General features: G+C 44.5%; 1 protein-coding gene across 1 annotated transcript in view; it reads left to right on the top strand.

The window, feature by feature from the left end:
- Window positions 1–25,189, top strand: part of adamts3 (ADAM metallopeptidase with thrombospondin type 1 motif, 3) — a gene marked incomplete at both ends in the record, with an annotated part of 156,655 nt that overhangs the window by 6,370 nt on the left and 125,096 nt on the right. The window contains 2 exons of the mRNA XM_080466520.1: window positions 4,145–4,567; window positions 22,242–22,398. Coding sequence (XP_080322646.1) covers window positions 4,145–4,567; window positions 22,242–22,398 — 580 coding nt within the window. The remainder of the gene's footprint in view (window positions 1–4,144; window positions 4,568–22,241; window positions 22,399–25,189) is intronic.

The following is a 25,189-nucleotide window of genomic DNA, read 5'->3' on the forward strand; positions in this document are numbered from 1 at the left end:
GATTATTTACTTCCTGTCGGCAGGAAAAACAAGACTTGAGATCAAACCTGGACTCTCTGGGAATAAGGAGGAGAAAACTTGCTCCTCAGAAAGACACAAGTCCTCGTAGGAAGTGGAAACTGCTGCTACACATGGACACCATGGGGGCTTCCTCATTGTCCCTCCTATCTCCTTTCCTATCCACTTTTCCTTATAACGTAAGATGACATCACAGGGTTAAGGAAAGGTGTTAGGAGGCTTCCTAAAGGAGTTAAGGAAATATGTTAGGAGGCTTCCTAAAGGAGTTAAGGAATGGTGTTGGGAGACTTCCTAAAGGAGTTAAGGAAATATGTTAGGAGGCTTCCTAAAGGAGTTAAGGAAAGGTGTTAGGAAGCTTCCTTAGGAGTTAAGGAAAGGTGTTAGGAGGCTTCCTAAAGGAGATAAGGAAAGGTGTTATGAGGCTTCCTTAGGAGTTAAGGAAAGGTGTTAGGAAGCTTCCTTAGGAGTTAACGAAAGGTGTTAGGAGGCTTCCTAAAGGAGTTAAGTAAAGGTGTTAGGAAGCTTCCTAAAGGAGTTAAGGAAAGGTGTTAGGAGGCTTCCTAAAGGAGTTAAGGAAAGGTGTTAGGAGGCTTCCTAAGGAGTTAAGGAAAGGTGTTAGGAGGCTTCCTAAAGGAGTTAAGGAAAGGTGTTAGGAGGCTTCCTAAAGGAGTTAAGGAAAGGTGTTAGGAGACTTCCTTCGGAGTTAAGGAAAGGTGTTAGGAGGCTTCCTTAGGAGTTAAGGAAAGGTGTTAGGAGGCTTCCTAAGGAGTTAAGGAAAGGTGTTAGGAGGCTTCCTAAAGGAGTTAAGGAAAGGTGTTAGGAGGCTTCCTAAGGAGTTAAGGAAAGGTGTTAGGAGGCTTCCTAAAGGAGTTAAGGAAAGGTGTTAGGAGACTTCCTTCGGAGTTAAGGAAAGGTGTTAGGAGGCTTCCTTAGGAGTTAAGGAAAGGTGTTAGGAGGCTTCCTTAGGAGTTAAGGAAAGGTATTTGGAGGCTTCCTAAAGGAGTTAAGGAAAGGTGTTAGGAGGCTTCCTTAGGAGTTAAGGAAAGGTGTTAGGAGGCTTCCTAAGGAGTTAAGGAAAGGTGTTAGGAGGCTTCCTAAAGGAGTTAAGGAAAGGTGTTAGGAGGCTTCCTAAGGAGTTAAGGAAAGGTGTTAGGAGGCTTCCTAAAGGAGTTAAGGAAAGGTGTTAGGAGACTTCCTTCGGAGTTAAGGAAAGGTGTTGGGAGACACCTAAAGGAGTTAAGGAAAGGTGTTAGGAGGCTTCCTTAGGAGTTAAGGAAAGGTGTTAGGAGGCTTCCTTAGGAGTTAAGGAAAGGTATTTGGAGGCTTCCTAAAGGAGTTAAGGAAAGGTGTTAGGAGACTTCCTTCGGAGTTAAGGAAAGGTGTTAGGAGGCTTCCTTAGGAGATAAGGAAAGGTGTTAGGAGGCTTCCTAAAGGAGTTAAGGAAAGGTGTTAGGAGGCTTCCTAAAGAAGTTAAGGAAAGGTGTTGGCAGGCTTCCTAAAGGAGATAAGGAAAGGTGTTAGGAGGCTTCCTTAGGAGTTAAGGAAAGGTGTTAGGAGGCTTCCTAAGGAGTTAAGAAAAGGTGTTAGGAGGCTTCCTAAAGAAGTTAAGGAAAGGTGTTAGGAGGCTTCCTAAAGAAGATAAGGAAAGGTGTTAGGAGACTTCCTTCGGAGTTAAGGAAAGGTGTTAGGAGGCTTCCTTAGGAGATAAGGAAAGGTGTTAGGAGGCTTCCTAAAGGAGTTAAGGAAAGGTGTTAGGAGGCTTCCTAAAGAAGTTAAGGAAAGGTGTTGGGAGGCTTCCTAAAGGAGATAAGGAAAGGTGTTAGGAGGCTTCCTTAGGAGTTAAGGAAAGGTGTTAGGAGGCTTCCTAAAGGAGTTAAGAAAAGGTGTTGGGAGGCTTCCTAAAGGAGTTAAGGAAAGGTGTTGGGAGGCTTCCTAAAGGAGTTAAGGAAAGGTGTTAGGAGGCTTCCTAAAGGAGATAAGGAAAGGTGTTAGGAGGCTTCCTAAAGGAGATAAGGAAAGGTGTTTAGAGGCAGATGAAACAGACCTTTTTTTTCCCTTCTCATTCCTGTCGGTGTTTCCTCTGCGTTGCACGTGTCCAGTGGAAACGCACTGTGATTAGGAAACCTGTCATTTCCCCAGCCGTGTAATTTGAGTCTCTCCCCGTCGACACCTGTTTGAACGTCATGTCGTCAAAACCTACAGGATAATTACAAGGTTTTGATATTCACCTTACATTCCCCCCCCGACCGAACGTTTGTCAAAGTGCTTTTTGCCATGGTGCTCTGCTGAAGAGCAACGGAAGCCATGATGGAATCTTCCTCAGGCTGAGGACAGACGTTCTGGTACGACAGGGTGTTAAAATAAACCGACAGTGGTGAGACGGTTCTCCTGACGGGTTCCTCAGTCCTGCTCACATTATTGGCACTCCTTCAGTTTTTACAGGACCTCTACAGCGTCTTCATTAATACATAGAAATGCTCCAACTTTATGTCATCGGGATCTTTAAATATGTGAATTTAATTTATTTAAAGAAAGCAGTTAGTTTTTTTATCAGCTGAGAGAAACGGTGAGCACGAGGCCTGTGACGATCACAAATATTACTGGACAATATATCGCTTCACTAATTATTACCAATAAACGATATTATTGTCAACATATATTTGAGACCAAATTAACTACAAATGTAATGATAATATATCTTAATAATGCAGGAGGCTTCCTAAAGGAGATAAGGAAAGGTGTTAGGAGGCTTCCTAAAGGAGTTAGGAAAGGTGTTAGGAGGCTTCCTAAAGGAGATAAGGAAAGGGGTTAGGAGGCTTCCTAAAGGAGTTAGGAAAGATGTTAGGAGGCTTCCTAAAGGAGATAAGGAAAGGTGTTAGGAGGCTTCCTAAAGGAGTTAGTAAAGTGGTTAGGAGGCTTTCTAAAGGAGTTAGTAAAGGTGTTAGGAGGCTTCCTAAAGGAGTTAGGAAAGGTGTTAGGAGGCTTCCTAAAGGAGATAAGGAAAGGTTTTAGGAGGCTTCCTATAGGAGTTAGGAAAGGTGTTAGGAGGCTTCCTAAAGGAGATAAGGAAAGGTGTTAGGAGGCTTCCTAAAGGAGTTAAGGAAAGGTGTTAGGAGGCTTCCTAAAGGAGATAAGGAAAGGTGTTAGGAGGCTTCCTAAGGAGTTAAGGAAAGGTGTTAGGAGGCTTCCTAAAGGAGATAAGGAAAGGTGTTAGGATGCTTCCTAAAGGAGATAAGGAAAGGTGTTAGGAGGCTTCCTAAGGAGTTAAGGAAAGGTGTTAGGAGGCTTCCTAAAGGAGATAAGGAAAGGTGTTAGGATGCTTCCTAAAGGAGTTAGTGAAAGACGATCATGTTGTTGTGACAATCAGACCACACTTCCACTAGGTGGCGTAATAATAATCAGGAGGCGGTGAAGGTCAGTGACGTCTGTCGTGGTGAAACAAGAAGAAATGTGATAAAAAGTAGAATAAAGGTGGTTCCTCTCACGTTCCCCTGAGGTTCTAACCTCTGATATGAAGTCAAATATCTGAAGGTTTGAATGTAAATGAAAGGAAAAGAGGAACTAAAGGGAAACGGCGGCCATTTTGCACCAACAGCCCGTCCGACCACCACCAACATTCAAACCCATTCATACGAGGCAATGTGGGTAAAGTGCCTTGCCCAAGGACACAATGACTTTTGATAGAGTGGGATTCGAACCCATCGGCCATATATATGATAATTATGTAGTTCATTTCATTTATGGTGCGATTGAGCACTTCTCCTTTCTGAACCTTTCTTCTCCATCAGATGTTTGTTTTTCAGTTTCAAGCGAAAGTGAAAAATCTTTAGTGAGATTTAAAACGAGAAAGATGAAAACCGGGGAGTCAAGTGTCAAGTGATCTCTGGATTTCTTATCTGGATGACTCTCTTTTTTTGTTTTAATTCATTCTGTTTGTTTCTCTCGTTTCTTTTTTTAATTCACTTTTATACAGATAAATAAATGAAGTACTTGTTCTCCTGTGTTTCTGTTGTTTCGGTGTACTCGTGATAGTTTTCTGTCGGAGGCCTTGGATTTTACCACGAATGATTCTTTTGTCGTCGTGTCGCCTCAGACGTGACTCGTGTCTCGTCTAACTGCTTGTGACTTGTCGTCCTGTGATGTCACAGAGGGCCTGCGGAGCCGGCTGAAGGAGTACGGCCTGGTCACGCCGTTCAGCACTGACTCCCACGGCCACTTCCTGTCGCACCTGCTCTCGGCCAGCCACAAGCAGCGCGTCAAGCGGGAGGCGGTGACCGCCGAGGCCGAGCAGAGGCTCTTCTTCAACATCACCGCCTTCGGGAAGGAGTTCCACCTCCGCCTCCGCCCCAACGGCGGGCTGGTGGCGCCGGGCGCCATGGTGGAGTGGCACGACGAGGTCCGGGGATCCGGGGGCTTCGGCAACGACTCCGGCGCCGGCCGGACGGAGAGGATACTGCGGCGTGAGCTGCTGAAGACGGACTGCACGTTCACCGGCGACATCACCGACGTGCCCGGCGCCTCGGTTGCCATTAACAACTGCGACGGACTGGTGAGTCTCTCTGAACAAACCCCTCGACTCCGCCGCCCGCCACAAAAGGCGCCGTGACCTTATCGGGCGATTTCAGGAGTCGGTTACTCCAGAGCCGAGCCCGTGTTTACGTCTTTATGGCACATTGTTCCTGGAGAGATTCTTCAGGAAAAGCTTTTAGTGTGGAGGTTTGTCACGGCTGAGTGCTCATCCATTGCTCTCGTAAAGCCAAGGGTCCCAACATAAAACACGAGTTCCCCTTTGTCCGGCACAGAAAAGTCTCCGGTCTCATCCTCCACGTCGCCCCTCGTAAAATACTCCAGCGGTAATTGGGGAATGACCTCTTTCAAAGAAACTTGTGTCTCCCGAGTGGGCCGGGAAACCGTCCCGTCGGCTTCGAGCAGATTCTTTAGGTGCTCAGTTTGTTCATCAGCTGCTGCCGTGTTTGTCGATACGTAGTGAAGAATGGAGGTTTTGTCGTATGACTCCTGCACATTCCAGTAATTCCGTTTGCAACTAGTGTCTGTGAGGCAGCGGACGGGTCGTTTATCGAGGCGGCGTCTGTGATTATCCACATTTCTGTTGATTCAAACTCATCAGATACAGAAATATACCTTCCTCCGTCCTGTGAAGATTCTTTTTATACGGGCGGTTTGTCCAAACGGCAGCAGAGACGAAGGTCGGCAACAATCGGGCAGCAACCAGTGTTGCTCAAATATGTTTTTTTTTGTTATTACTATACAATCATCATCAAGTAAATATAAAATCTAAATACATTAATGGAGCGAAAGGAAAAAAAAAGGTTTAATTGTTAAAAAAATAGACCTTTAATGGAGCATTCTACTGCATTGTAGATGACTAAATACTATATTGTGTACTACTAAATACTACATTGTGGCGTGATAAATCGTAGGACTAGTTGATATTGAAGGAACCAAACACCAAATAACATATTATGGAAGAAACATACTTTTTTAAAAGCGCATGACTGAAACATTATAAAAATGTATACTATATATATATATATAGCCTACATGTATTTACAAAAAGGTATACTAACTGAAATTTGACTTCAGGGGCCACATACAGTTCAGTTTCATCTTGGGTGGCTATATAAAATAAAATAAAATATTGCTATAATAATAATAATAATAATAATAATACATTTAATTTCAAATGCACTTTTCATAAAATAAACCCTCAAAGTGCTATAATAACCTTTAAATTTACATTTTAAAGTTTTGCCACAGTTGCGTGATGAAACTGTCTAGAATTTTGTCAGATCAAACAATTACTACTGGAAATGACGACAACCTCAACATAAAGTCAATTTTAATGAAACTTTCTGCTGCAAAATACAGTGAAATGTAAAAAGGAATTGTGGAGACGCCATCAGAGGTCAGTCGATCTGCCTCGTCTCACTGTCGCACATCTCATTACTTATTTATGACCAAGCTGACAGGAAGCAGGATGGATCTTCACGAAGCTTTTATTTTGTATTTCTTTTTGACCATGGGATGAACTTCACCCCCAACCTGGTTGGTCCGTTTGCCCAATTCTTTTTCAATTTGCCGTGTTGAGAGGGTTTCTTCATTCAGCGTGAACTGTAGGACAAACGTCTCATTTGGAAACCACCAAAATAAAAGTCCTAAACCAGCGAGGGTTTGACTCCAGACTGGTTTTGTTTCGTTCCAGAAGCAGCGAGAAGCACAAACAAGCGTCAAACTGAAACGAGACGAAACACAAGAACGAACCACCGTCTTCTTCTTCCATATCGTTCTTCTCTTCTTTATGTCTTCCTTCCTTCATTTGTTCAATCCTTCTTTCTATCCTTCATCCTTTTCTCCTCCATTTGTTCCTTTCATTATTCCTTCCTTCTTTCTTTCTTTCCTTTCATTCGTTCCTTCTTTCCTTTGTTTTTGTTTCATCTTACTTTCCTCCATCCTTTCCCTTTTCTTCCTTCTTTCTTTCCTTCATGTGCTTGTTCTGTCCTTTCTTTCCTTTATCATTTCCTCCTTCATTTCTTCCTTCCATTATCCCTTCCTTATTTCCATTCTTTGTAAGTTTGTTCTTTCCTTTCTTCCTTAATTTGTTCAACCCTTATTTCTTTCCTTTTCCTCCTCCATTTGTTCCTTTCATTATTCCTTCTTTCCTTTCTTCTTTCCTTCATCCCTTCCTTCCTTCCTTCCTTCCTTCCTTCCTTCCTTCCTTCCTTCCTTCCTTCCTTCCTGTGACCACGGCCATTAACAGATTATAAATCAATAAAGAATCTTCCATTATTAATGAAGAACCAGAAAGTTCTTCTCTTGTCTCATTTTAAAAAAACAAAGCAGGTCATGAGTTCCAGCAGTGAAACGCTTTTTGACAAACGGTGCGAAGCTCCAACTCTCCTTCATTTCAGCAAAGTGCTGACATGACTCTTTTCTTAATTCATGCAAATTTCTGTAAAAACTTCAAATACAGCTGCTGCTCATTTTCTCAGTTCACCAGAACATTAAACACAAAATAATTTTTTTGCCGTTTCAGAAATGACTCGCATTAAAAACCAAGTTGCAGCGTCAGGCCGAGCACTTTCACGACATTTAGAAGTTGTAACTGAAGATAAGCCCGTCTCCTTGTGACAGTCAGCGGCGTTTTTAATGAGACGGCGTCTCCAGACTCGTCGTGTTTATTCTCTTAAAAACCAGCGTTTCTTATTAACTGTAATCGTCACACGAGTGGACCGGAACAGTTAGAGAATGTCATCGTGTTCCACCGCAGCGGGGAAGCAAAAACATTCCTGAAGACGTTACTGAAGGAGGATTTTATAGAATTAGATTTGTGCCTCAATCCTGAGCGTGAAACTTTGAAGAGAGAGAAAAAAACTCTATTCTGCATTAAAAAAAAAAAAAAAGAATAGATCTTTGTTTGCTCATTTTAAGTTGAGTTTTTTTCACACTGCGCTCAGGACAAATGTAAATCCACGGATCTAATCTGTGTTAAGATCATAAAGACCAAGAAGAACACTGACTTCCCCTCCTCCGCGCTCTGTGGCGTCCAGCGTAAACGTTGTTTCCCGCCATGTTGTTGGCCGTGCGATGTTGGAGCAGGACGTGTAGCCGGAGATCAAAGGCTCCTGGAACCCGCCGCTCTTTGATCTGCAGCGGCCGCGTCGCGAGGGATGTGTTTAACTCTTTCTTAATTACAGCCGGGTCGCTGTCTGGAACTCTGTACAGCAGCGAGAAGCTCCTGAGGCCGAGGCTTCCTCCCGCCAGCGGCTGTGTGGAGGTGAGGCTGAGGGCGGGGCCTGGGAGCAGGGGGCGGGGCCGGGGTTGGCGGACGATCGGGAGCGGGATCCGTCGACACAACCAATCCAGTGAAAAACAACGTTTCAGTTTACATGGCAACATTTAAAAAAAAAAACATCCGATGTCTGTTTCCACGGCACAAATTGCTGAAACGATGTTGGTGCTGTTGGTTGTTATTGTAATTAAACCACACACACACACACACACACACACACACACACACACACACACACACACACACACACACACACACACACACACACACACACACACACACACACACACACACACACACACACAACGTTGAGCTCTCGGAGCCACTGATAGTGCAACTTTTGAAAATGGCTTCCAATGTGAAACTTTTTGAAAACATTCAGACTCGAAAACTTGTGTGTGTGTGTGTGTTGGCAATTTTTTGAAAACGCTCCGACTCCCGCTCCATGGAAATGGGGTAAAACAATTTTTTTTGAAAATGGCTCAAATGTGAAAGATGAACCTCTTTGAAAACACCGCAACTCCATCTTAATGGAAACTGTGGAAGTGTAACTTTTTGAAAACGCTCCGTCTCCATGTAGACGGAGGAAAACGTACTGCTCCTGGTCCTGGTCATCACGGCCTTAGTAACTACTTGTTGTGAGTATGCTCAGTAGAGTCACCGTAATAACGATCCAACCTGGTACTTTTATTTTGACAGTCACCGTAATGACAATCCAACTTGAAAACGTTGCCGTGTAAACGAGAAACCACACCCTTTTATGAAACAACCTGAACACACTAAGCTCCTGTATCAAGCCCTCCGATTGAAAAGGTTTTGCAGGTGATTAAGTGAGAATAAATCCATGAGTGACATAATGAGTAAACAGGACGACTCTTCATGCATCAGGCCTGTTTAGACAAGAACCATCTGCTGTTTGTTTACTGGACTTTTCCATGGATTTATTGTCCGGAGCGTCGAGACTCCACAAGCACAAATGGCATGAAATGGAGGAAGTTATCAAACGTCTCTGACAGATAGAGCAAATAAATCAGAATCTGGCAAAAAATAAACAAACAAAGAAAACAAAACACCCAAACCCTTGAAACTAAATGTGGGAGATGATCCGTCACAAAGTCAAAGCTGAGAAGAAGAGAAATAGAAGAAGAAGTAGAACAGAATAAAATCTCACACTCCTCGGTCCTCCACCTGGAGTTGCTCCTCACCTGTAAACCGATGCAGACATGCCAGTGTTTTCAACAGTCACAACAAATAAGAGACTCTTGGTGGATCTGAGACGCCACCGTCCAGAACACACAGTCACCGGGCGCCGCGTCATTCCTCCTCCATCGCTTATCACCTCACCGAGCGCCGCGTCATTCCTCCTCCATCGCTCATTACCTCACCGAGCGCCGCGTCATTCCTCCTCCATCGCTCATCACCTCACCGAGCGCCGCGTCATTCCTCCTCCATCGCTCATCACCTCACCGAGCGCCGCGTCATTCCTCCTCCATCGCTCATTACCTCACCAGGCGCCGCGTCATTCCTCCTCCATCGCTCATTACCTCACCAGAACGCCAAACACCTCCCAATCACCAGCCGCAGAAACATCGCAGGTATAGCAGCGAGATAAAACTCCAATTAGTGTCGCGTCTTCCAGACGTCGGGAGATGTTTAAAAATCCTGTTCATTGATTGGGGCCTCGGTACAGCAGATTTAAATATTTATTTCCCCCGGTTGGGCCTTCGGGGTGATTTAGCAAAAGAAATGTAAACGACTCAGAACGTCAGAAACGGGCGAAGACTGAAGATTCTAAAGCTGAAAGTCCAAACGGCTTTGGATCAGAGGGTCAGTGGGCCGACAGCTGGGCTTGTTAAGAGGAAAGTGATTAGTAAAATCATCAGGGACGCATTGATACCGCTTGTTAAAATATGAGTACTTACCTTAAGCTACTTTCTGATACCGAGTACCTATACCACGAGTTATAGAAGAAGGGCCATTTGAGTCATTTAAGACTGATAAACAACCAAAGGATGTTCCTGGAGCTCGTGCAGCAGCGATACGAGGTGTTACGATTTATTTGATCACGTTTCCAAAAATATAAATATCATTACAACTAATCTGCCAAATGTGCTTTACCAGGAGCTGAATTAGTTTGCATGATCATAATTATAAAACAAACAACTGGTAAGTAGAGTAATGTACAGAGCCATGTCTGGATGGAACACACATTATTAATGCAAACAGTAAATACCACTTTAAAGTCCTTTTAAAAACACTTCTTCTCATGTACTAATGCTGTGTGTTAACAGGTCAATGGCTGCACTGCAGTTTTTATCAGTTTTTATGTTCTAATGTTTGACACTCCTGGTTTTTGCCTTCGTTTTAAATTTTAAACAATTTTGAGTAATTCCCCTCTCGAGCTGACATTTTAAAAAAACCAAATCCGTCTGACGGATCCATGTCTGATTCCCTCCCGACCATAGAAACTCGTAGTTTATTCTATAAGTGGTCACAGTGTTGTGGTTTATGTGTGTAGAAGCTGAGGCTGTTTTGGTAAACCTGGGCTCCGTCTCTCTGTGGGACGTCATGACAGAGTTTGACGCCTGCTTTGTGTGGCGCTTTTAGGAAGAAGCGTCGTACTTTTATCTTAAATATGTTGAAAAACAGCGGGGAGAAGACGAAGACGAAGAAGAAGAAGAAGGTTCCGTTCGTTTCCCTTTTTGTGCCAACATGAATGAAACGTGCAGCACGCAAACCTCCGAAAGATTAAAGTAAACAAGGGAGGAATGCGAGTGACCTCGAGATGTCAGTGGGTGTATACAGTATCATTCCCACCCCTCCTCCTCCTCCTCATCCTCCTCCTCCTCATGCTCATGACTCCCAGTTCTTGTGTATTCACAGGATTCCCTTGTCACAGAGTCGACGGGTCACATACTGCAGATTTTGTTCTATTTTTTTTTTTTTTTCATGGTGAATTCGTTCCTCTGGAAGGCAAAGAGGGGAAGCTTCTCACGTCTGGAGTATTTTTAGAGTGAAGGATGGAACCCGTCCAGCTCCACATAGTAGATGGTGATGGATGGACGAGTTCGTCCCTCAGGCCAGTGACACAGTGAAGCTCCTCATGTACACAATCAGCATTGTATTTAAAAATGTTGTGGACATCACTGGAGATTGATAAAGTCTGCTCCAGTATTTGAACTGATGGTTGTTGGTCACATTAGTTCCCATATGATGCAAAGTTCATTTTCTAAAGGTTTGATAACAGTAATCTGCGTCTCCACTTCCTCTTCGAGGCCCCAGACGGGAATAAAGCTGTTCGTCTCCCTCGCTTGCTCCACTTTTCACTGAATGTGTGTGAATACAGTTAAATCTCCCCTTCATGACATCATGAGGGGAAGTAACCCCTCCCGTCTGGTAGTGGGATTCTCACTTCGACCCCCCCCCCCCCCCCCCCCGTCAGGTAGATGAGCTCTGCCCTCTAGAATTACAAGCGGGCGCCATTTTTTATCTCCGTGCAAACGCTACCGCAAACGAACACATCTCATTAGCATTTAAAGGTACAGACACAGCCTGTTCTCAGTGGAGTCACTAGAGGGACTTTTAGACTGAAATTCATGAAATGTGGATTTCTGCCGCTTGCATGTAAACGGACTTTGTTTTCAAATCCTTCCTTCCTCGTGACTCTGATATCTACTTCAGAATCCTCTCTGAAAGAAAATCACCCCCACCTCCTACACTGCAAAATATACACATTTTTATACGTGTATGATTCTATGTGATGTGTTCATACTTGGTTTTAACTTCTAACTTCTTAAAACATGTAAATATACTTATTACCAACCTGTGACTTTGCCATGTCAATGTGAGACACGATGTGTTTCCACCTGAAATGGAGCCTGAGAACGAGGATGAAACTCACTTCCTCCCAGGGGCCCCAGCCAACCCAAGACGACCCCGAATATTAAGGTTTATGTAGAAACGTTGATTACGTTGATTGTTTCCTCGGTAAACTGATCCTCAAAACGCAATGCGACACTCGATAACGTCCTTCAAAACTCCGTTCTTCCTCCATGTTTCTGCGACATGCAGTAAATCCGTTCTCGGCTGGAAGGTGTTGTGACCTAAACCAGGTCTCTGTGGAGCTGAACAACAGTGTAAACATGGCTGCTTTCACAGGCGCCACCATTCTGCAGACGGAGGCTTCGGGAGGAAAACCTCCAGTGATTCGGCCGAGCGGCTAGAATCAGCCGTTCCTTTGCCTGAGGGAGGAGAAACGTGACGTTCCACGGTGGTTTATTGTGGCGGGCGCCGTCGCTCGGTGCAGTTTGAGCGTTGGGGTAGAAATGGTTCTGATTGGCTGCTGATTGCTGAACTCACCCGTCCCGGCGTCGCACAGGAAGCAGCGGCTTTTCTTCCGGGCGAGACAAACGAACCCAACGTGTTCTGAAACGCCGCCGTCGGCCCAACTCTGTTTCCATGAAGCCGGACGGCTAAGAACAAAGAAAAGAAGAAGAAGAAGAAGAAGCTCTTGTTACGCTGTCTCGCATGGAGGAGATGAGATTTTTTTCTTTTTTTTAATTTTTGGCGGGTCGGTCGGAGCCGAGAGCAGCGCCGCCCGGCGGCGTTAACCTTTAGATCGCTGGCAGGCTCCGCCAAAATAAAAAAGGAAACTTGGCGGGATCAAAATGTGTGTCATGTTGCATAATGGGCTCTGCCGGCCGGAGGAGTGTAAACACGCCACGCACCCGGTGGCCAACGCACGGCTGGTTGGTTGGTTTTAATGGAAACGCTCTTCTGATGCTCGGATTAAATCGGATTTCTCACTTCATTTTGTTCTCTTCTTTCTTTTAGGATTATTCGGTTTGTGGTCACTTATGTTGGGATCTATATATACATATTTGTGATGAATAATGTTGGACAATAGATTTGTATTTATTCATTTATTTGATCGGAACGACGTACATTAATGAACAATCACACAAACTGTAAATTTGCCAGATTATAATACAACTGCTAGTTTACATCTGTAGTCCTGAGGCAGGTCACACGAGCAAAATAATGTATAAAGGAATAAAAAGACAATATAAAAACTATACAAATGGTGTGTGGATATATATATATATATGTAGCTAGATAGAACTTGTGTTTATCTGTTTATTCTACATTTATACCGTACTTTTGTACAATTTTCTGCTTTCAATTGTTCACTATAACGTCACTATTTCATATTTTTACACCAACATAAGCAAAGCCAAGCTTCCTCTTCCAGGCGTTCGCCTTTACGGTCCCTGGTCCGGCCTGCCGTGAGCTGCCACCGTGCTGCCATCCATATTTATGTGTTGAAACATTTTTAATCACGACCTATATAAACCCTGAGAGCAGCCCGCACTTTCTGTTGTCGCTGTGGAAGGACATCGAGCGCCTTTCACCTGGGGGGGTATTTAAAGCCAAGCGTGGACTCCCGCCTCCTCGAAGCCGCCTGTAAATGTTTGTTCTGTTTGGCACAAATGGACCGAGAGTCGAAATAAGCCCGTTTATTGTTTGCTTCTTCAGCTGAAACCGGCTTCACCTTTCCACCCCCCAGGCTTTTAGCCAGAACCTCCTTTTACTCTCATCAGTTTCAGTTCTTTTCTTGATTTTTTTTTTAGGGCTGACAAAACAATCGACTTAATCGAATTTGTAGCTAAACTTTTTTTTTCTCGTTCGGTTCTGCCGTTTCTTTTGGGTTTCCCTGGTTGCTGTTGCACTTTTGTTTAAATCCGGTTAAAGCTTGAATTTATCGAATGACTGAGCCTCGTTTACGGTTTTGTTTAGGATTGTTTATATGTATTTTAACTCTGAGGTCAATCAGGGCAATGAAGTTGCACTTTTGACAATATATCTGATGTCTGCAGTCATTTTTAAGTGCCGAAACTCTTTAGCATGTAGCATTTAGCATCACTGGAGCATGAGCCCCGAAACTCTTTAGCATGTAGCATTTAGCATCACTGGAGCGTGAGCCCCGAAACTCTTTAGCATGTAGCATTTAGCATCACTGGAGCGTGAGCCCCGAAACTCTTTAGCATGTAGCCTTTAGCATCACTGGAGCGTGAGCCCCGAAACTCTTTAGCATGTAGCATTTAGCATCACTGGAGTGTGAGCCCCGAAACTCTTTAGCATGTAGCATTTAGCATCACTGGAGTGTGAGCCCCGAAACTCTTTAGCATGTAGCATTTAGCATCACTGGAGTGTGAGCCCCGAAACTCTTTAGCATGTAGCATTTAGCATCACTGGAGTCACAGACGTTCTCTTTTATTACTAAAACAGTTCAGCGACTAGTGTTTCTGAAAACATTTGAGAAGCCGAGCAGCTGCTCGTCCTTCCCTTTGGCAACTTTATGCAAATGAGCCGAGGGCAACTGTGGGGCGACGCGGCCAACGTGCACCGCGGCGTGCTTCACATAGACAATGAATGGGAAGTGGGAAAATTGAGCGAGCCTGTGATGAAGTGATTTTGACGCGCTCTCCTCGTTATCGGTATCTGCATCAGCAGTTGACAATAATTTGTTTTAAAAATATCTGATATCATCACATGTCCAATATCGCAAATCCCCTGGTTTAATCTATTTTTTAAAAAAAAGTGCTGAACCTGGTTTTGTTCCTGCTCTTGGAACTTTGGCTTCAACTCCCTGCTTAAGTTAATCAAACATTTATATCCTGGTTAAAAATCCACACAATGTAGAAGCATAATTTACAGGATTTTGTTTTATACATTAACTCTACTTGGTACAAGGATTATTGTCAGCAGAAGGTTTTTGGTTTCTGTACAGAACTTTGGTTTTTGCCCCGAATTGGACCAAAACATTTTGGTTTGAATGTCAAGAAAGAAAAAAAAAAAAAGATTGGGTTAAACAAAGTCATTCCTAAAGGTTCAGCCATTAAGATTATTTGGTGAGCTTTATATACTCTGAGTTGGACTCTGGATTAAGAAAAGATTTTGGTGAAAATCAGTATTTTCAGTCCCGTCGTAGTTTAAATTAAAACCTTACAGGCAGAAGTTCTTTCCTCGACATTTATTCCTGTCACGGCCACCAGGGGGAGTCTTGTGCTCCGACACATAATCGATATTGGACATTTGGCATATTGATGGTTTGCGACGCGTACGCTGTGTTTAAACTGAATGAATTTCTCGTCGCTTTCTCTGCTTAACAAATCCTTTCAATCCTCTCAGATTGTGGCCTGAGTATCAAATCATAAGGAATGACCTTTTGTCTGGTTTTTTTTTTTTTTTTATCTTCCCCGTTAAATATCCTTTAAAGGCATGAAAATGGCAGGTAATGATGACGAAGGTTTGCTCACATTTTCTAAAAGCAAACACACCTTTGAACAACACGGAGGGTGAAAGGTGGCAGTGTGCTGCTGAATCCACACCTTTTTTCAACGCTGCCGTACCTCCGCTTTTTCTTTTTCCTTTTTTTTTTTTTTTTTTTTCTCTCAAGTGAAAGCACGTTCATACCGACCTCCTTAAGAAGTTTGGACTGAAAGAGGCTGTTTTTGAAAAACTGGAGCCCTTCAGCTGAATCCCATATGTTTTCCTTGGCAGACGGGTGCTGTCTGCTTGGCCGGGCCGATGTTGGGGATATTAAAGTGATGGAACACAGCACTCCTGATCGCCCGTCTTTCTTTTGGTCGTGTTTAGGTACCAAACCGGCTGAGCCCCTGTCGGACACCTGCCATTGTCTCGGGGGATATTGGATAACACCCGCTGATGGGTGGCAAAACTAAGGAGCCCACAGCGAGTCACGATATATTGGGTGTTTTTGGGTTTTTCCTCCCAGATTTCAGGCTTCTTGGATCTGTTTGTTTTCCTCGGACTTTAAGGAACTGATGCCAGATCAGGATCTGCAAAGCATTTTATCTCCGCAACCTTCCAAGTAACTTGTTGTGTTTTCTTTTTTCTTCTGTTCTTTTGGGAACTCTTGGATGAAAGCTCCTGCCTCGGGGATGCAGAATGGCGCGGTCACACAAATCCACTGGGCTTTCAGCCCGCATGTGGGTGATCAACTCGGAATAACCGCGAGTGACGCCGCGCCCAAACAGGAGCTGCTAATTAGAAATGGCATTAAACCGGAGCGCCACCTAATGGCTTGCAGACAGCGTAGCTACTGAGATGCAGGGCAGCGGGGCGGTTCGGAGCCAGAGCGACTGAGCCTGTGAGCCTGAGCTCAGGGCAGAGAAACCCTCGCCTTACAAATACGGATCCTCTCATGGCAGAACTTTAGCAAAAGTCACGTGGAAAGAAAGAAAGAAGAGGCAACTGTGAAGCAGCTCATCTTGTAATTGGTGATTTGTCTGTAGTTTCAGCACTTTTAACCAAAGACATAACGCAGACGCAACTATGAATATCGTCGTACGCGTGTACGGATTATAATACTGAGTTTTACACATTTGAAAACCTAATTAAAGACATTTTGATAGAACTTTTGCAGATTCTGGTTCACGTTGAGGAATTCTTTTACACAAACATTGAGATACAGACACACACAACTCTCCGTACACATTAACAACACATAGTTTAGCTAAAGTGGTCATATTATACAAACTCTCTTCCTAAAGGTTCTCCAGCAGTACTAATCGTCCCCATACCTGGACTGACGTCCCAGAAGTGAAGACAGTCTGTCCTCTCTCTCCTTGGCTTGTTTCAGCTTTTAAAAAGTGTGTTGCTGCAACCAGCCAATCAGAAATCAAACCCTATATAGTGTCATCGGGGGTTTAGCCAATCACAATCAAGGTAGGCCCTCCCTTTGACTCCTCCCACAATTAGGCAGCTCTGCTCTGGCACATGGCACCACGAGAGGAAGTACTTCCTCCTCTTCCCAAGATGGGCATGTGTGGGCGGAGCCAGTCCAGCTCACACAGACACAGCAGATTCTGAATGCAGCTCCTATGATCCAATATTCAAATGGAGGAAAATCAAGGAGGAGCTAGAAAGTGTGTTTGTTGAGATGGTCAGTGTGTGTGTGTGTTCAGTGTGTTCAGTGTGTGTGTGTGTTCAGTGTGTGTGTGTTGAGATGGTCAGTGTGTGTGTGTGTGTTGAGATGGTCAGTGTGTGTGTGTGTGTGTGTGTGTGTTCAGTGTGTGACCACATCCAGTCTTTTGTGTCTCTTCAGGGTTTAGTTTAGAAAGACGTCCTCTATGAGGCTTCAGGGACGAAGCTGCAGGTCCAGCTGAAGACATGCTGGTCCTGTCCTCGGGGACATGAGAGGAGAACGATTTGGAGACAATTGTCACTGAGCAAACTCTTCCTCCTGACTTCAGTGTACCAACACCCCCCTGACGGAGTTTCCTTGTCTCCTGCCTGATGAAATCCATCGTGATTCTCTGAAATACTCGTGGGGGGAAGAGGGAGTCTCATCGCAGCTCTTCAACATGAACAATGGACTGCTGGAGGACAATGTCTGACAGGTGCTGACCTTGCAGGCGAGATTCTGTCTTTCTCTGGTGAGGTTTGATTGGAGGCTCCTGGACAGGCGGGGGGGCAGGGAGGGGGGTGGGGTGGGGGTGGGGGGGGGGGTTCAGCTGGTCAAACGACGACTCAGTACAGATGTATTTATGGACGGTTCTGATTTCATCATCATCAGGATGTTTTTCTACCTGAGCTGCAATCGCAGGACGACCCCGAGACACTCAGAGACTTTCTGCTTTGCAAACATGCAGGGATTTGTCTTTTTTCTTTTTTCACCTGAAATGAGTCTTCATACTCAGGACTGCAGTTTATCTTGTACTTTTGTACCAGTTGCTCTTTTTCTTTTGTAGTTTTTATCCTTGAAACTGGCGACTTTCTTCACGCCGCTACGTGACGCTCCTCCGTCCCAGACCGAAGACAATGTTGAGAGGACGGCGTCGGCATCTTCAGTCTCGGCTCTAAATCTTTGGTCCTACGTCACTGGCATGACAACCGTTGTCATGGCAACCACAGACAAACCTGTGATAAAATCCTGACGGTGTCAGAAGTGTGTGGCGACGGAGACTTCTTCTTCTTCTTCTTCTTCTTCTTCTTCCTCTTCCTCTTCCTCTTCTTCTTCTTCTTCCTCTTCTTCTTCCTCTTCCTCTTCCTCTTCCTCTTCTTCTTCCTCTTCCTCTTCCTCTTCTCCTCCTCCAATCACAGGCCGGCTCTAGCGGTGCGTTCAGGAAACACAAAAGAATCAGAACCAACAAACTTCATCACTCAACTTTAACATTGTAACAAAAACACAACTGCAGAGACGTTACACAATTTTTGTAATTTTCCTGAGTAATAAGATATATTGAGAGGAAGCCCCGCCCCTTTTTGGGGGGGTAAAAAAACGTTTTAATTTGTACATTGAGACGTAAAAATGGGTGTTGTCTGCAGCTGTTAATGGTAACTTGTAAACAAACTGAGTTACTTATAAAAGCAAATAATCAGTAAAGTTACTAAGTTACTTTTAAAAAGGAGTAACTAGTAATCAGATTACTTTCCCAAGGTAACTGCTGACTCGTTTCTTTTTCATGAATGTATGGCGTCACCAAACGTCTTCAGTACCACCGACACACTGACTGCCGTCGTTCTGTAAAGATCCTGTTAGTTTGGACGAATCCAAAAGAATCTCCTGGCCCGGTCTGCATGATCCCGCAGAGAAACGTCAAATAGAAAACACCGATTCTACTTCCGGCGTGCGCTCACTGAGCGATGAGGGACGTCAAGGAGAATCTTGACTTCAGCTTTTTGTTTCAATGAGCAGAATCTGCATGGAAACGATCGTTTCCATGTCCGTTTGCTGGAGTTGGACCGCGATGCAGCGCCGCCGCCGCCGCCACAAACCCCGGGAAGAAACCTGAGACGCCTTTTGTGGAGGGAGTTACCCAACATGTTGGAGCGTTGCAGCAAATAAATCTGAGCTTGGCTAAAAGAATCCAGCCGCAAAGCGGGAGATGATCCGTCACAAAGTCAAAGCTGCGGCCAACAGAAGAGATTGTGGGGAATCTGCAGAACCGTCCAAATTCATCTAATCACCGATGAAATAAAGGTCATGGGGTGGCAACTCTCAACACGATAACTGGACGATCTTAATGTAAATATTAGTGCTGCTATGAGTATTTTCTGTACTTAATCTACAGGTCAGTGAAACAAACCAACAGATAGAATTAGGCTTAATTAGACGGCGCCGACGTGACATTTTGAAATGATCGACATTTTTGAGTTCAGCCGAACTCGCCCGTTTTAACGGGGAAGCGAGTCATCAGGCGCTGAACCGGGGGAGATGTAATCTGAATAAAGAACAACCCGGGACGACACGTCAGAGTTTGAAACCGTTTGTTAAAAACAATATAAGAAAGAGCATCAATAACAGTCCTGCATGTACGAAATACAAAGTAGTAAATGAAAGTACTGCGTTAGTAGAATCTTTCAAGTGACCCGGAGACGAAAACCCTCCCCTCCACTATCCTTCATACGTTCGTCTCTTCTTTTGTTCCGTCGCCCGGCTTCCGTACGGCTCTGAACCTCCGGTGGAGGATTTCTTTTTTCAAATCGGAGCTCGTGAGTTTCACGTCCCGGAGATCTCAGACTCGCATGAAAAACTTGAAGTGCTTATTTTGTGCTCAATATTTATCGGTATAAATTATGGAATGCACCGATACCACTGACCTTTCTACCTTGCTACTTGACGATACCGAGTACCGATACTAGTACTTATGAAATGCCGTGAAGCATCGTTCCTACTCCCGATGCAGGAGATACATGAAGGCTGTGTGTCGCTGCAAAAAACTCTATCCTGTCTTAAGTCTCGTCTTTAAACTCATTTTCATCGCTTGGCTTTTATAAAGTTCTTTTCTTGTTTTTCTGATCTCAATATACTTTTTTTTTTTTTTAAATGATCTGTATATTATTATTGTAAATTTAACTATGGTTTTAATGTCAAAGCGCTTTTTAACTGTGTATAGAAAACACTTAGTTATTATTACTATTATTATTGTGTCATAATGACATCATCATGACATAACAATAATGCCATGATGATGTCATAATGATGGGAATACGTGTTAACGTCACCATGTCGCCGATAGATGAGTGATGCGTTCAGGTGCATCACGTAACCCTGAACTATCGTCGTCCTCAGAGGAAAAGCTTCAGTGTTTGTTTATTTTTACTGCAATTCTCTCTCTCTCTCTCTCTCTCTCTCTCTCTCTCTCTCTCTCTCTCTCTCTCTCTCTCTCTCTCTCTCTCTCTCTCTCTCTCTCTCTCTCTCTCTCATCATTTTTTCTTTAAAAAAACCCTCCAACAACCTGTAATACCGCAGTGAAATTCCTGCCTTGCTTCGTTACAAACCGTATGCCTGCGGCTTTTCATAAGTGCGGCTTATATATGTAAATACTTTTTAATTTCTTTTTAAATTTGGAGGGTGCGGCTTACGGTGCACTCGATAGTCGATAGATAGAACTTACGGTACATCGTTTTCAGCGTTTCCGTCTGAAAGGACATGGTTTTCAAAGCGTCAGTAATTTTGTGACGCAGATCATTTAAATGCAGCCCCCCCCCCCCCCCCCCCCCCTCTCCACCCCCCCGCTCCCTCATGGGGAACCACCGTTATTGATTACCTTCTAGATTTATTCAACCTCCTGCTGCAATCAAACATCCACCTCTCTGGTCGTTTCTCACAGACTGAGAGTTCCTACTAGTTTGTGCTTCTGCCTCGCGGTCAGTTCTCATATCAGGATGATAATCTCTTTTAAACATTATTGAAATCCGTTAGAATATTATCTTGTCAGACCTGGAGAATGTAAAAGGTCCGTGGCTTCATATTCTGGATGACTTGACCCGAGGCGTGTGTTTTCTAATGGCGTGGCAGGCGGGAGGCAGACTCTCTGCTCTGGTAATAAAGACACGTTCGGGTCCATTGAAAGTTCTCGAGGCGACGGTGAGATTTTCCGGCGGCGCAATTAAGCTGACAGACAGATAATTGGATCGCAATTTTCTGTTTGCCTTCTAAATCTGGTCACAGAGTGCCATCTCCTCCTCCAGACCCGACAAGGAAGCCCGACGTCACGAATCGCTGTTAATGAGTCGCGGCCGGCCGGCCGGCGGCGGCGTGACGCCCGGCAGGAGGTGACCGGTACCGAAGCTGCTTCTCTTACGTGACAAACGGCTCATATCCTCGGCACTTTCAACAAATCGTCTTTCTCTCTAGACTGCTTCTTCCATGCCAGTTTTGGATTAATGTTGCTCGGACATTTCTTTGATAGATAAAAGAACCGCTGAGCTGCGTTTACGCCAGGAGGTTTCAGGTGACAGGCGACTCTCACGGCGACTCAGCAGTAAAACTACCGAATCCGAGCATTACTACGAGTGTGTTTAGCTCTGAGCTGAAGCATCGGAATACAGGCAGGGTAAACTAGAACTACAACGGTAGAACGCGGCCCTTCGCTAATGCCACAATTGTTTGTGCGACCCAGTTAGCATCGCTAGCATGATAGCCGCCAGCTCATGTCGATGCTGCACGATGCTTTTGAATGGAAAGAAAAGAGAGATCGTCATTCTAAGGAGTTTTCCTGCTTTTGCTGGTTGCGAAGAGCAAAATGTGTGAAATGGTGTCTGGAGATGCCAGAACGAGGAGCTCCAGAGGGTTTGAGCAGAGCCTGATGTCGGGTGGAGTCCCTCCACCTCCTGCAGCGCATCATCCCAGTCTGAGGACTCGTACACGCACTCAGGCGCTGCAGGCATGACCGGCTTGTTATTGGGGGGAATCTGGCGGCGGCAGGCAGTCGTCTCCAGCTCATTCTGGGCCAATCTGCTCCTAATAATGTTTTCCTTCGCCGGGAATCACAAACTGACTGAGCGACACGGAGACAGCGTGACATCAGCTTGAAGGATGACCTGGATACACGAGGAGAGGGAGTACGTTTCTGAAAGTAACATGAGCACATCTGCCATGGTCCTGATGTATGTGTGTGTGTGTATATATATATACAGTATATATATATATATATATATATATATATATATGTGTATATATTCTCTCACTGTGGCTGTGTTAAATAAGATCCTGTGGCGGCTGCGAACACACCGAGAGGAGAAGAGTGACTTTTACTTCCACCTCAGGTTCTCCTTTGATTTGCGCAGACATTTCCCACACACACACACACACACACACACACACACACACACACACACACACACACACACACACACACACACACACACACACACCCCTTCATCAGTGAACCGGACTGTCCAAATGTGAAAGGCCCCTCCCTCAGTCCGTGCTGCTGTTACACGTCAGAACTTTACAACACAACACGATACATGAAACCGATTGGTTCCGTGAAGTCGTGGTCTCGGCCCCGCCCCTCTGCTGCAGCGCAGAGACGAGCGTCTAGTAATCAATCACTGGACAACTGGCTGCTCCACTAATCACCCGTGTCTTTCCACGCAGGCCGGGATGATCCGCACCGACTCGGACGAGTACTTCATCGAGCCTCTGGAGAAAGGCACCCAGGACCTGGAGGACCGGGGCCGGGTCCACGTGGTGTACCGCAGGTCGGCCCTGCTGCAGGCCCCCCCGGACATTTCAGTGGACTACCAGCAGCCAGGTAGGACGCTCCAGGTGTTCAGCACCGCTGCAGCTCTGGCAGCGACGTTCTGCTGTGTTTTGGGATTTAGGGGCTTGAAACTGCTGCTTTGCTCCCGGATCAACAAGATGTTCTCCTGCTGCTGCTCCGATCCCAGAAGCTTTACCACAACGCTAATGCTGCCATCTCTACCAGTACTCATTCACACAAGTTTAGTGTTTCCTCTACAGGATACTTGCTCTGCAACACACGTCTCTTTGACCACTTGTGCAGTTCCAACTGGTGAAAAGGGTCATGACCTCTTATTCTCCTTTCGGTTGTTTTTTAAAATCAATTCTTAAAATTTATTTGAAAGAAAAAAATCGAACACGGATCTCGTTCTAACCGTTTTCATACCACAACTTCCTCTCGCGAGAGTTCATGTGAGATTTTGACTGGTACCGATACTCGGCGTGCATTGCTTGGCCGCAGGGACCGTCAATCATAGCGGTAGTATAGCAATAGCATCGCGATAGCATAGTGATAACAAAGTGATAGCATAGCAATATCATAATGATAGCATAGCGATAGCAAAGTGATAGCATAGCAATATCATAATGATAGCATAGCGATAGCAAAGTGATAGCATAGCAATATCATAATGATAGCATAGCAATAGCAAACTGATAACAAAGTGATAGCATAGCAATAGCATAGCAATAGCATAACAATAGAATAGTGATAGCATAGCGGTAGCATAACAATAGAATAGTGATAGCATAGCAATAGCATAACAATAGAATAGTGATAGCATAGCGATAGAATAACAATAGAATAGCGATAGTATAGCGATAGAATAGCGATAGCATAGCAGTCCTTTGCTCACATGAAAAATAAAAACTGGTGAGTTCATGATATCAGCCTCCTTTGTTGACCCAAACAACAACAACAACAACAACCTGCTGCTTTCAAACTCCAGATTTCCAGTTTCATCTGAGGTCCAACACCACGATACGCGTTTCAACAAGGAAACCAGGGATTTCTGGTGACGACTCCTTTAAACGTTGTTGTAATTCCCGATTCAACTCAGGTTTAGAAACTCAGTTTGTTGTTGTTGTTATTGTGTGAATTAATCAGAAATAAACATAAAAAACTACTTCTGAAGTGAAGTACAGCAGAACGGGTAAACGTTCGCCTTCTCAGCAGCGATAGAAACAAAAAACCGACCAGCGTTTCCGTCACGCCGCCTGCGGTCGTCTTCATCCACATGAGCAGCCACTTTTTAAAAAAAGGCAAGCAGGAGTAAGTAGAACCGCCGCCGGGTATTTTTCTAAAGTTCAATAAAACACGAGAGACAAGAAACACGTTGGTACCAGAGTGTGGAAATGCAAACTTATCTGTGGAGTTCAGGACTTTTTGTTGAAATATTCTGAAGACATCAACAGAAAGTTATCGGTGATGCAAACGGCTGCAACCGCGAGCTGCAAATAGTTTGTCCTCTATTTACCATATTTATGAAAAACGAATGTCGGCGGAGCTGCTGACGGGAAACAAGCGGCTCCACTGGGGAGGAGAAAATGTAAACCTATAATTTAATGAATCATTCCAGCCTGCAGGGGGCGACATTTAAAGAGACGTTACCTGAAACGACTGTTTGTCTGGAGCCGCAGTCGTTCTGTCGTGCAGACGAGTGACGCGCCACTGCGACTTTTTGAAAACGCCTAGTCTCCATGGAAACGGGGGAAAACGCAACTTTATGGAAATGGTAATGCTACGTTTTTGAAAACGCTTTGTTTCCGTCGCCATAGAAATTTCGAAAAACTAAACTTTTTTGAGAAACGGGAGGAAAATGCTCCTACTCCGTCTCCCTGGAAACAGGGGGAAGCACAACTTTTAGAAAAGGCTCCATCTCCGTGAAAATGGGGGGAAAAGTGCAACTTTAGGAAAATGCTCAGCTTCCATAGAAAAAGGAGACGATGCAACTGTTATTCCATCTTCGTGGAAACGGGGAACAAAAACTACTTTTTTAAAAAAACGCTCCGCCTCCAGGGAAATGGGTGGAAAGTGCAACTTTTTGAAAAGGCACAATCTCCATGGAAACAAGGGGAAATGCTACTTTTTGAAAACACTCCATTTCTGTCTTCATGGAAACGGGGGGGGGGGGGCTACTTTTTGAAAATGCTCCGTCTCCATGGAAACGGGGGAAATGCTTCATCTGATAGAAGGTAGTCAAAGAAAACTTTACTGTGTCTTTTCTCTTGTTGCTTCGTCTTGTGACTCCACATTGTGTCCATCTTAGAAACAGTCGCTAGAGAACACAGAACACAGAGCACAGAACAATGTTATGGAGAAGCTTTCCCCTGACTTCCTGCCAGAGCAGACGGATCCTGGAGGAAAGAAGTGAAACCCAGGATCCTGGTTTCTGCCATCAGACCTTGTTTTCTCTCTCCCTGGAGCAAACTGGTTGACTGCTGCTTGAACATTTATTTAGTGAGGAGCGCGTCACTTCCAAAAGGAGGGTTGGAGTAAAACTGGCACCAGTTTGTAATCAGCCTCTTTGTTTAAGGCCTTTTGGAGCATCTTGAATTCATGAATATAGATTGATGAGTGTTGTTGTTGTTGTTGCTCCATACGGTCTCAAAATAGCTTTTAATATTTGCAGCTCAAGTCTCCAAAAAGTCAAATGTTGTTTCAGAACAACAGATTTGACATATGTGATATTTAACATTTATTTTGTTTATCTGACTTGAGCATTTTAACTGTTTGCAAAAACTTTTACGACACTTTTGGCTTTTTATCCTCTGAAATGATTCCTACGATAAAAACGGATCAA

Source organism: Lipophrys pholis, assembly GCF_963383615.2.
Source record: "Lipophrys pholis genome assembly, chromosome: 7".
Classification (NCBI taxonomy): domain Eukaryota; kingdom Metazoa; phylum Chordata; class Actinopteri; order Blenniiformes; family Blenniidae; genus Lipophrys; species Lipophrys pholis.